The sequence below is a fragment of the Schistocerca piceifrons genome, chromosome 4 (assembly GCF_021461385.2).
Source record: "Schistocerca piceifrons isolate TAMUIC-IGC-003096 chromosome 4, iqSchPice1.1, whole genome shotgun sequence".
Lineage (NCBI taxonomy): Eukaryota > Metazoa > Arthropoda > Insecta > Orthoptera > Acrididae > Schistocerca > Schistocerca piceifrons.
In genome coordinates, this window is record NC_060141.1 from 510,617,371 (window position 1) to 510,631,246 (window position 13,876).

At 39.1% G+C, this 13,876-nt stretch overlaps 1 protein-coding gene across 3 annotated transcripts in view; it reads left to right on the top strand.

Annotated features, from left to right (window-relative positions):
- Positions 1-13,876, top strand: part of LOC124795053 (seipin) — a 48,457-nt gene that overhangs the window by 14,806 nt on the left and 19,775 nt on the right. For 2 of the 3 annotated variants that reach the window (XM_047258844.1, XM_047258846.1), the window contains exon 2: positions 9,255-9,400. In XM_047258844.1, coding sequence (XP_047114800.1) covers positions 9,255-9,400 — 146 coding nt within the window. Of the gene's footprint in view, positions 1-3,550; positions 3,603-9,254; positions 9,401-13,876 lie in introns of those variants that run through there. The other variant, XM_047258845.1, reaches the window with a different exon arrangement.

Consider the following 13,876-nt stretch of genomic DNA (forward strand, 5'->3'; position numbering starts at 1 on the left):
TAGCTAGTGCATTCTTTGCCTCATTATTATGATGAATCAACATCCTCGGTACCAGTGTGTGCAAAACATTGTATGTATAACCAAAGTTATCAGTAACAGTAAACACACTTCATTTAGTTATGGGAAAATTGTATCACACTACTTATGTTTTTACCTGATTGTTAGAAGGGAAATAATTGTTATGCTGTGTATTTGGTGAACAATCACTGACTGTGGCAGGTCAACCACACTGGTTTTGATCTGCCAGCAGCATTTTGTTCACCCAGCAACTTAAATAGGGTGACACTCAACTTTGCTGTTATCCACTGTAGCATTCCTAATACCATTCATGTCATGGTTACAAATCAAAATTTAACCTTCAGCATTCAGGGATTCTATCACAGCTTCTTGTCTAATATTCAAATGACTATCATTGTTTCCTGTCTCGTTGCAAAGTTATCACATGTTAACTGAACCTGCCAAATTTTTTTAAAAAAGCATAGGTGAACGTTATAACTTTTGCCCCCAAAGTGAACTTCTATCTTTACTTTATACCAGTTCCTCATACATGTCACAAAAGTCAATGCTGTCTTTTATTGTCCTCTATTCCTTGGAGTTTCTTGTTTATCATTTCCCTGTACTGAAGCCAACTTTTATATATTTCAGCTATTATGGCTCCGAAACGCTACAAAAAACAGCCATTTGTGAAATTTAGACAGATGCTATATGATCAACCATTTAGCTTTGTGCTGTTATGCCATATGCTGAACAGTTGTGTCCACCACACAGCCACATGGTTGAATATACAGCATTGACACTCTGAATATGGTGAATAAATGCAAAGCTGCATTGAAAATTATTAAAACAGAAATGATCTGGTATGACAAAGTGCATCACTCACCAATTCCACAATCCGTCTCAGTGGCCGGGATCTCTAACTCACACTTGTGCGGTGGCGCTCGACCTGGGTGTAAGCCAGTTCAAATCCTGTTGGTGGAAAAAAATTTCACTGCCAGTATTTGGTTGGCAAAATGAGGAGATGTGGTGGCATTAAGTTCATGATCACCAGACCTTGCGCCAATGCCCTGGTTTGAGTAGCCTGCCAAACCTCTCCGCAGTGTCTCATGAAGTGAGGGCATGTGACACAGTTGATGGTGATCTGGCCATTAAGCTTGGTAACACCCTTCACACACACACACACACACACACACACACACACACACACACACACACAGTATAACAGAAAGCTGTAATAGAACATGTTGCAAATACGCAGAATCAATTCCACATATGATTCTAAATAGACACTTAGTCCATTCTCACTTAGATGGCAATGTTGTGGAGGATGTTAGCAAGACAGAGGCTCTACCACCCATAACAAACAATAATCTGACTGACAATTTTTGCTGAACTGGTGTGGTAGAGAGGGTCGTCAATGGACCAGCAGCTAAGTTCAGTAATTCTAGAGCAGATTATTAGTTGCCCTCAAATTATGCTATTTAATATATAAGAAAACAAATTATTATACCGATGGTTAAAATAATTAGTCATGTCTCAAGTGAAGGCACTTATTCAGAATGCTCAAAAATATTGCTAGACAAACCAGTTCATAAGAAAGAAGGCATAGCATCTACAGATACATATTGACCTATATCACTGATTGATACCTATAAGATAAAAAAAATAATAGAACACTGCATACATAAACACACAATCCAATATTTTGAATCTAATGATAACTTAACCTATTCACAATATGGGTTCAGGTTCAGCATTTCGACAACAAAATAGTTAAGAGCATGATAGATTAGATTAGATTTAGTTTTCATTCCATAAACCCAAAAAATGAGATGATTCTCATGGCTGCGGAACATGTCAGAAGGTATAACATAAAACATTTGAATATAATACTTACTTCCCTGCTCATTTGTCAGGAGGTTGTCAAAATAGGTGAATACATTACAGAAAACTGGAACTGCTAATATTTACAGAACTAGTACACTGTCAGAATGAAACATTGTTATGCAGTCTTAATAAATTTATCACACACAAAACACCTAATCTTGACTGTAGTGACCAAGTGCTGTCAAAACTGAAGTCCAACAGACATTTCTACTTGAGCTGATCTAACAGTCCCTGTTAAGATATTCATCTATATAGTAGAAGGAGCTACCTATCGAACAGTCTTTTGAACTCTCTTTAAACCATGCTTTATCTGAAACCAAGTTTTTAATGGTTGCTGGTAATTTATTGAAAATGTGGTTTCCTTGAACATTGGACCCCTTTTTGGATCAGGGTAAGTGATTTTAGGTCTTTATGTAGATCATTCTTAATCCCAATATTGATACTATGTATTGACCCATTTGTTGGAAATGGAGATATATTACTTGCAACAAATTTCATTAAGGAATTAAGAAGCAGTGGTTAGAATACAAAGTTCTTTGAACAGGTTTATAAATGATGTTCTTGAATTTACACCACAAATGATTCTTATTACGTGCTTTTGAATGCTAAAAAGCTTTTGCTCGGTTTGATGAGTTACCCCAGAATTGATCCCGTATGACATAACAGAATCTTTATGTAGCTTGTTATTATTCCTAATATTGATACTATGTATTGAGCTATTGGTTGGAAATAGAGATATATTACTTGCAACAAATTTCATTAAGGAATAAATATACTGAGAAGCAGTGGTTAGAATACAAAGTTCCATGAACAGGTTTCTACATGATGTTCTTGGATTTACACTACAAATGATTCTTATCACATGCTTGTGACCCTAAAAACTTTTGTTTGGTTTGATGAGTTACCCCAGAATATGATCCCATATGACATAATAGAATGAACGCAAGCAAATTATGCAAGTTTTCTCTATTTATATTGTCCGCAGCTCGTGGTCTCATGGTCGCATTCTCGCTTCCCGAGCATGGGGTCCCGGCTTTGATTCCCTGCGGGGTCAGGGATTTTCACCTGCTTCAAGATGACTGGGTGTTTGTGTTGTCCTCATCATTTCATTATAATTCATGAAAGTGGCGAGACTGGACTGAGCAAAGGTTGGGAATTTGTACAGGCGTTGATAACCGCGCAGTTGAGCGACCCACAAACCAATCATCATCATCACGATCATCATGTATTTATATCTCCTATGTGTGACATCGTTCTCACTGCAAATACAGACTTGTTTAGGCACTTAAGCAATTCTGTGGTATGCCCTTCCCAACTGAATTTATTATCGAGTTGTAATGCTTGATATTTAACACTGTCCACCTCTTTGATTTGCATGTTTTGATGTGTTATACACATGCTGGAAGGAAATCTCTTACAGGTTTTGAACTGCATATAATGGTTCTTTTCAAAGTTTAATGACAGTGAATTAGCTTTCAAATTATTTATTAATGTCAGTGAAAATTTGATTAGCTGATATTTCTAAATCTGTACTTGTCTTGCTATGTATTACAATGTTTGTATCATCTGCAAACAAAACAAACTTAGCATCTGGCAATGTAACAGACGAGAGGTGATTAACGTACACAAGAAAAACCAATGGGCTCAAGATGGAACCTTGAGGAACACCACATGTAAATAACTCCCAATCAGATGAAGAGTGACTGCTTACTGTACAGGTATTCCACAACAACACCCTTTGTTTTGTGTTAGTTAGATAAGACTTAAACCATTTCACAGCATTGCCGGCGACACCATAATATTCTAAATTACTTAAGAGAATGTCGTGTTTCACACAGTCAAAGGCTTTTGACAAGTCACAGTAGCCTCCAATTTATTATCGAATGAATTAAGTACATTCTCACCGTAAGTGTAAATAACTTTCTCTGTATAAGAACCCTTAAGGAATCCAAACGGTGACTTGGTCAATATATTATTTGCAGTCAGATGCTTCATGAGACGTTTGAACACAACCTTTTCAAATATTTTTGAGAAAGCTGGCAAAAGTAAAATTTATTGATAGTTTGATGATATCTCTTTGTCCCCCTTTTTGTATAGAGGCTTAACTTCAGCATATTTTAGCCAGTCTGGAAATAGTCTGCTGATAAGAGATAGATTACACAAATAGCTTAGGTAGAATTCAACTTGCATGAGCAATCTTTGATTAACTTTGTTGATACATTATCATACCCACTAGAATACTTGATTTTAAGTGCTTTATGATGGATGCTACCTCTTTGGGAGACACTAGTGTCATTTCCATTTTACAGAAGTTATTTTTAAAGTCTGGTATCAGATACTCCATTGCACTGCTCACCGAACCTGATATCCGCAAGCTGTCAGTAACAGAAATGAGGCACTTATTTAAGAGGTTTGCAACACTACATGCACTTACTATCAAAGTCCCATTTATATTTAGAGCTGTTGTTCCTCTAGTGTTTTGGCCCCACCTCTATCTGTCTTCACTATATCCCACACAGTTTTTATTTTGTTGCCCGATGTAATTATCTTATTCTCATAATAAAGCTGCTTCAATCTCTGAATTGCTTGCTTCAATATTTTGCATTATTATTTGTTATGCATCATAGTGCTAACATCAGGTGCACAACTATTTTGAAAATGAAGAGATAATCTGTGCACCACCTTTGAACCTAAGGAAAACATTTCAATATTTTTCTCAGGGAACATGACTATGGACTAGGTGAGACTGCCCTGTGACTGATACACTCTTACTAAAACAACAGAAAATAATTAGTGAAGATGAATAATAAAAAAGTCAGATTGGCTTCCAGTTATGAAGACATCTGTTCATTAATTATATAAATGATTTTGCCCACAATTGTGACATGTGATGCAGTGCTATATAAAGATTTATTTATCTATCCATCCATAGAAAAGGTAAATTTTAAGCATGTTGTCAACACATAAACACAGACACAGAGTTACATAAATGCACACAGTTTACAGACATAAATAGATACATTGTATGTCACCGTTGTATTGAGCATATTGTAAAATGCTTCTGAATTGCAGTAATTAGTAAGTAACACAGTTGTCAACAAAATTTACACATGATTTTAGTTAATCCTTTACGGTATAGAACACTTCCCTAACAAATAATTTTTAGGGTATTCCTGAAAGCAAGTATTTCACTTTTGTATTTGATCTCTTGGGGTAGTTTATTGTATAGCTTAATTTCATGATATAGCACACTATTTTGGGTTTTTATTTTGTTTTCCTATTGAGACATAAGTGGTGGCTGAATCTGGTTCCATGTTTGTGTAGAGACCTGTTTGTTGGGTACTGATCAATGTGTCTTTTGCAAAATGTGCTCACATGGAACAGTCAAGATTCCCATAGATTTAAACAACTCAGTGCAGTGAGTTCTCTTGCTACTTTTTGTCATAATTCACACAGCCCTCTTTTGTAGCTTAAAGATAGTCTTTTCTTCTCGTTTGTTCCCCTTAACAAACAAAAAAAAGTGACACAACACTTGTCATATGTGATACCAACTTCGAAAATGTCCATCACAGTTTGGTGGTAGTGATGGAGAGGCCTACCACTTGGTCTGAGGCTAATGTACTGCGTGATTGTAATTAATGTTAAAACTTTCAAACCTTTGTAGAAACAACACCACTGGTCAGAATGATGTCAAATTGCAACAGAATATTATTGGAGAAGGGGGAAAACGTCTAACAGAAGAAAAATAAATAGGCTAGTTACGAAATGTAGCAATAGATGGCGCTGTAAGCATCATAATTTAATAGTGGTTGACCACAAATGACAAATGAATTGTACAACAATGCCTAAGGTGTACATTTGACGTGAAACACTATTCACTGTCCATGGGTGTACAGGTGTGATACCGTCAGTTACGTAAGCCCATCCGCCATGGCATGGTCATATCACATCAGATGGGAAAAATCGGTTTTTAATTGTCCTGAGACAAAAAAAAAAAAAAAGAAACACATAAAAAGCATCAATCAAAATTGAATCAGATTATTAATGTGACTGGTGCAAAAGGTGTTCCATATGCTGCCCATTGTTTTCTGCAACAAATTGAAATTGAGAAACAGCATGTTCCACAACTGATCGAAGTGTTTACGGGGTCACGTTCAGAATGTGTTGTGCAATGTTTGCCTTCAATGCAGCTAAGTTTGCAGTCTGAACACTGAACACAACATCTTTCAGATAGCCCTGCAGCCAGAAGTCACATGGATTAAGACCAGGTGATCTGGATGGCCAGGCTGTAGGGAAATGGCAACTGATCATTCTAGAATTTCCAAAATGGCGCTTCAGCAACTGCTCAACTGGATTTGGAATGTGTGGAGGTGTGCTATCTTGTGTAAAAATGATCCCATCCATCCTGTTGGAGAGCTGGAATGGTGTGGTTGCGCAAAAAACACTCATAGCGCTTACCAGAGACTTTACAGGTAACAGGACCGGAAGCACATGTCTCTTCGAGAAAGTATGGCCCTATGATAAATGATGCTGTAAACCCGCATCACACAGTGACTTTTACAGGATGAAGTGGTACTGGTTGATTTGCATGTGGATTTTCTGTTGCCCATATTTGACAATTATGTGCATTGACATATCTTGTCAGATGGAAGTGGGCTTTCTGTCCACAAAATCATCCATGGACAATCATTGTCTACTTCCATGCGAGCAAGAAATTCGAAAGTAAGGTCTTCTTGGTGACAGGTCAACAGTAAGCAACTCGTGCACATGGGTAATTTTGAATGGGTAGCAAAGAAGGATGTTTTGTAGGATTTTACGTACCGTGCTCATGGGTATGTCCAATGTTGGGCAATTCTCCATGCACTACATGTTTGCATACCACCAGTTATCTCCTCCCACATTGCTGTGGCCCCTGCTTCCACTGACATCAGTTTGTTTCCTCCCTCTACCAGGTTGGACACCAAAAGAACCAGTCTTTTAGAATTTCCGAATCATTTTCTCCAGACTCATGGCAGTCATTGTACCAATGCCTTTTTTTAAACCCTTCAGTGTCCTGAACTTCTGCAGAGTGACGTGTGTACAGTCATCATTCTTGTAACACAGCTTTACAAGCAGAGCACGATCCTGCATTGAGACAGTCATGACGAATGTCGCAGACGCGAAAGAAGGAAAAACCGTGTACCTGGCATGTTTATACCAACTTCAATGGGTAGTGCGCATGACATGTTTTCTTTTATGTGTTCTGACTCATACAACACAGTATATTGATTAATTTTCACACTATTTTTTTTCTTGTGCCGAACGTTTTCCCCCCTTCTCCAATAATATTCGGTTGCAATTTGACATCATTCTGACCGGTGGTGCTATTTCTAAAGCATTTTGATAGTTTAACTTTAATTATAATCACCTTTACTACAGAAAAAGAACAGTGAAGTGGAAGACATTATATTCAATCCAAATGCACGCAATAATGATAAAAAAGTTTATTTGGATTTCCCGTAGAAAAAAACCTTGATTGGAATATTCAGTAAATAACTCCTATTACAAGCATGTTTTGCATTCTTCCAATTACACTTGAGCTTCTGAATACTCCTGTGGGATAATTTTTAGGCTCAAGGTTAGTGCTTAAAGGGCAAAAGGAAGTTATCAGGTGAATTGCAGCACTTAACTGACATGAATTGCATAGAGATTATTTCAAAGATCTTAATGTAACAAGAGTACCTAATCTGTATATATATTTGTATTTGTTAAAGAAAACCTAAGTATAATCTAAGTATGACCATAGCAACTACAAATATCTTGGTTTTGTCTACTTCTACTAATCACCAGAAAGTGACTGCACTGTACCATTAAATAAATTTAAAAACAGCATTGTAAAATGTATGAAAAGTAAATAATGTTACTCTTCTTAGGTGCGTGTGAAAAAAGATATACATATCTTATGTGAATAAGCTATAAACAAAGAACAGACTGTAATTAAAACCATAAATCACACATTATAAATATAAATCACACTGATTATAAATATTATTATTGTCCTATAATTATTGTCATTTACCTAACTGTTTGATAATGACATGATTGTTACAATAGATATACCAGATAGTTGCTTATAATAAATGATCTTAATTTACATTTACAACGGACTGTTTCGGCTTTATTGCCATTTTCAAGTACGTGCAATTACAATTTCGGTATGGATGCCAATGTCATTCATATTAAAATAGCTGTCTCGTACTGATGTCTAAATTGAAGTGACATCCTTACTATTTGTGTGTTTCAGTTTTTAATTATTTATTGCTGTTTACCTAATTATGGAATGCATTTATATTCTAAATGATATTCTATTTTTATTGAAATTTACCTAATTATGCAGGATTTATTTTGTACCTATTAACATTTACCTAATTGTTTTGTTTAATGACACTGATTGCATGAATAAAGTGAATGAACAATTGGAGTATGGGTCAGCTGTATGTGCTTACATTTTCTGGGCTCACTGCATATTCCTGTTGATTCTCTTTCCTCAAGGGGTTCATGGCATGCCGTTTGTCTGTATTGTTTTTTATTGTTACAGCAAAGAAAGAAACTACATGTACATACATACTCTGCAAGCCACCATATGGTGTGTGCCAGAGGTACTACAGTCTACAAAATTGTTAAGGCTTTCATGGCCACTTGTTGACAAACTGCCTATTGACTTCTGTCTCGGGTTCTTCGGCCGATGTTTATCTAATGATTTTACTAACATTTCGCCAGCACGAGTGGCTAGTATTGTCAAAGCTTCACCCTCCATTGCCACATTGCCGGCAATGGAGGATAAAGCTTTGACAATGCCAGCCACTCGTGCTGGCAAAATGTCAGTAAAATCATTAGATAAATGTCGGCCGAAGAACCCAAGACATAAGCCAATAGGCAGTTTGTACTACAGTCTACCACTCGCAAATAGAGTCATGGAAAAATGACAGTCTGTTTGTCTCTGTACAAGCTATAATCTCTCTAATTTTATCTTCACGGTCCTTACATAAAATGCATCATGGTGGCAGTAGAATCATTCTGCAGTCAGCCTCAAATATCGATTCTCTAAATTTTTTCAATAGCACTCCTTGAAAAAAATGTGTTCCCTCCAGTGATTCCCATTTGTGTTCCTGGAGCATCTCTGTAATACTTGCATGTTGTTTGAACCTACCAATAACAAATCTGGCTGCCCACCTATGAATTGTTCCTTGTCTTCCTTTAATCCAAGATGGTGCATATCCCAAACATCCGAACAGTACTTAACAAAGTGGCACCATAGTGTCCATCTCAGTGCTGTCTTTATGTATTTTTGTATAATATTTCTATGCTTTAATTAATACGTTTTGTTTAAGCTCATGTGTAGAGAAAAGAGGAATATGCAGTTATCCTTCTGCTAAAGTGCAGCTAACAAGAAAACAGTCACTATTGATGGTTGGACAGCAATACAAAATGTCTCTTAACATAGAGATGCCAGAATCACCTGTAAATAAGAGGCTCGGTAAGTGACAAGAAGTTTGAACTTCAATAGAAGTCACATAAACTTTATTTTCTTAGAATCCATGGATCATTTTGCCCAATGAATTGTAATGATGTGGAATAAGTGATTTTACATGCACATTGCAAATTAATTTACAAATATGGCTACATGCTGAATATTTCTAAGATGATTTTTTTTTTTAATACAGACACATGTTAGTAATTTGTACCCTATGGGTGTGTGTTGAGTCTGCTAGTGTTATCAGACAAACTGCCACCATAGCCACTTCCACTTGTAATTCAATTCTGAGGTGATATAGCTAATCCCCTAGCTTTTGTTTTTCATATTAATATTTTCTACTTTATATGTACATTTGTTGGCAAAATAATGGAAACAAAAGAGAGGATTATCTTTACTAATAAGATGTTCGACCAATTCTGCTTCTGATGCATTTGGTACATCTTTTGCCATAGGAGTTGTTGCAGCTCTCACTTTAGGCAGCAACATTATTGTTTGTTGTTCTGTAACAACAACGTAGATAGTTAATTGGTCAATGAATGGAGCAGTAACAGTTCTTGGCGAAATATTCATTGAATCTAAACAGAAATTATTCTGTGATCATTACAAAGCAGAAGAATAAAGTCCAAGCATGACTTAGCCAGATAACATGTATCTCATCCTCAAAATTCCATATAGGGAAGAGGTAGTGGAAATAACGGAAATACGGAAGCGTCCGATCCCACCCGTCTGCTTTGACCCATGACGTCACAAATATGGCGGAAACAAAAACAAACACACACTTTCCACAAGAAGCCTAATGACACTAACGGGACAAGCGCGGGAAATGGGGTGTTTTGGGTGGGGGCAAACTAAATATAAACAAATTTAGACGCCTTGCGTAGCTACAACGTGTAAGTGAAAACAGCCATGCATGAATACCCACCCACCGCCCCAGGGGTCGTAACCCCTGCAACCCATAGAAGATAAAGATGCTTCAGTAGCTGATTAGTGTTTTTTGTCTTTTTTAAAAAAAATCTCACGGGATAGAATGAACAGATCAGAAAGATAAATATAATAAACTAAAACATAAATTCGAGGAAAGAGATAATTAAAATAAGTAATAAGTGTTTTTAAATTTAAAAAAATCTCACGAGATAGAACGAACAGATCAGAAAAGTAAATAAAATAAGATAAAACAGAACTGGAGACAGCCACACTCAAACCAAACTCCGCGCCGTCATGACGTCACACACGACAACACCCTTACGTCACGGGTCAAAGCCGACGCATTGGATCGGACGCTTCTGTCGACCCGAAATAACAAGTTCACGATTTGTACCACTTGGCCTTATATGTGGCTCGCTAGGGAAGCTCATGTGACCAATCTGTTTGTTCCCGGTGCTGGTACCCTTGCAGGATGTATGCACCATTAGTCATGTTAATATGTCAATATCATCCATCTGCACATTCAGGGATTACTAAAAGAGCTATGAAGCCTTCAAATTTTTCATTTCATAATTGTGTATCAGTAAATTATTGTATAACCACGAAATTCAGTCTTTCCTTCTCATCCCATTCAGTAAGTCTCCCAAGACCCGGGGTTCTGGGTGACTTTTCTAAATTGTACCCCTTTCCCTAAATGTCCTCAGTTCTTTTCCTTCATCCCTCTTCCTTCTCCTTCAACTCTTCTGCCAGAAGAAGGAGCCACTGGCTCTGAAAGCTTGTGAAAGTTAAATCCTCTTGTGTGTGCGTTCCCCTGCCACTGGTTGGTGAGTAGACTTTTTTATCTGTCCACTTACAGTAAATTACTTTAACATGACATGTGAATTTCATTCTGTTATCTGAATATTACAGCCAGTATAATTTAAAGTGGATGATTAAATCAGCATGTGCATGGTGTACTCAGATGTTGCTGCACACTGCACATGTGTTACTTGAACTCATATGCTTCTGCTGTAAGTCTGTGTGTCACTCCAAGCACTCTCTTTTGAGAAGACTCTCTTTATTGATATCAAATTGATTATCTTCATCCAACTACCACAAAATGATGCCAGATTTACAGACATGAACTTTTCCAGCAATAGTATTCCAAACTGTACCCAATGGAAATCATCATCCCAATTGATAAGGTCCTCACATACGTATTTCCACTCATTCCTTAGTTAAGTAGTTCCAGAAGTTTGAAGTGTGGACCACAACTTTACTTTAATTGGAATTCAACAAATAACCTGTATAACTCTGTGTTCAGCAATAGTGATTTCGATTTGTGCAGGCGTAGAGGAGATGAGTATGACGTTGGTGCTTCACAATGCCTTGATGTTGATACAGTGAATCTTTCAATACTTGGGACAACTCTTCAGTGTTCTGCAAGTTTTGTAATTCAACATAATTTTTGGCTCCCTTTTGCATACTAATATATTTTCATGGTTCATTTACAGAACTGTAGCTTGATAGTGAGTTGTGCACAAATTATATAATAAAATTATACACTTTCACTGTATTTACTGCAGTTTTTCCAACTCTAGAGTGGAAAAAATAATTATCTTGTTTCTCTATCCATGTTCTACTTTGGGTGCATCGTCTTGGCACCATGTTAATGTTCATCAGCATTTCAGGCAATCATCTACCTGTGAACGTTTTTGGGAATCTGATTTGGCAGTTTCCTACCCTGTTGCACTTATCTGCTTGGTACAATCATCTTTTCAGTGTCTTGTATGTTAAGTTTTTTTATTGGGTACTTGATCAGCAGAATCACAGTTTCTGATACACTTAGCAAACCTATATCTTCCTTTCCAACTATTGCAATTGTTCCTTTATTTCTTGGTTATGAGGGAAGGTGTTCTACAGTTTAATGTCCAATGGAGGACTTTTTTGGCAGGGGGGGGGACCCCCTGCAGGTTCGGGGGTTAGAATAGGCCCGCGGTATTCCTGCCTGTCGTAAGAGGCGACTAAAAGGAGTCTCAAACGTTTCGGCCTTACGTGTTGGTCCCCTGTCGGGTTTGACCTCCATATCTCAAAATTTCTCCGAAGAACGAGCCTATTGGGGAAGGGCGCCTTACTTGGTGCATTGTGTCCATGTTGTGTTGAGAACTTTCGCCATCTTCTTCGTCGTTGCATTGCAGTCCTGCCCGCTCTCCATCGCTTGGGCATGGATACGCTCCTGCGTACACTTTCTGCCAAACACTGTGCAGGGCCATTTTCTGCACTGACGGCGACCATGGATCACATGTCACCTAACATCCAGCACGGTAGCCAGTCCGTTGTGGTGGGGCCGCCATGTACCCTCTTGGTTGTAGCCCCCTGACAACACAGGGATCGCTCTACTGATGCCTGCGCCGTTAACTCCCCACGTATGCCAAGGAGGAGATGCCCATCGCCCTGGGGCATCGGGACTCCCGGCAATGGCCATCTTGCCAGGTGGCCTTTGCTGTGGCTGGGTGGCGCCCGTGGGGAGGGCCCTTGGTCGGAGTAGGTGGCATCAGGGCGGATGACCCGCAATGAAGCGTGGTACATCATCTCTCGCTGGCGGCCAGCCGTCAGCAGTCTCTAAGCGTTCCAAAGCTCACTTTAAGGCTAATGTGTATGACCCCAAATCGTTCCCCTCCCTGGCCACACCATGGGAGGAATGAAGGGCTATGAATGAGAGCGAAAGATACTCGCCCCGGTATCTCGTCTGTACCAGAGCTGACGGGGAATCTTTTATGTCCGTGAAGCCTCAGTTCTTTGTAGAGCATTTAGAGGACAAGTTTGGGGAGGTGGAGGGCTTGTCCAAGATGCGGTCCGGATCAGTGTTGATCAAAACGGCATCCTCCGCCCAGTCGCGGGCCTTGCTCGCTTGTACTAAGCTGGGGGATGTCTCCGTCACTATCATGCCCCATAAAAGTCTGAATATGGTCCAGGGCATTATCTTCCACAGGGATCTCCTTTTACAGTCCGATGACGAGCTGCGCGCCAACTTGGAGCGCCGCGGTGTCCATTTCGTCCGGCGCGTCCACTGGGGTCCGAGGGATCGTCAAGTTGCCACCAGTGCCTTCATCTTGGCCTTCGAGGGTGACTTGTTACCTGAGAAGGTCAAGGTGATGGTGTACCGTTGTGATGTCAAGCAGTATATCCCTCCCCCGATGCGGTGCTTCAAGTGTTGGAAGTTCGGCCACATGTCTTCACGCTGTGCTTCCGACCTCGTCTGTCGCGATTGCGGTCGACCATCCCATCCTGCTCATCCCTGTGCGCCGCCTCCAATCTGTGTGAACTGTGGTGCGCACCATCCGCCTTGCTCGCCAGACTGTCCGATTCTGCAGAAGGAGCGGAAGATCATGGAAATCAAGACTCTTGACCGCCTGACGTACACTGAGGCGAAGCGGAAATATGATCGGCTTCATCCAGTGTGCATGACAGCTTCTTATGCCGCAACTGTCACTCCTTCTACAATTCCATCCACTCCAGTCAGCTCTCAGAGTCGAAGTCCCACACCTGCCCCCTTGATGGTGGGGGGCACTA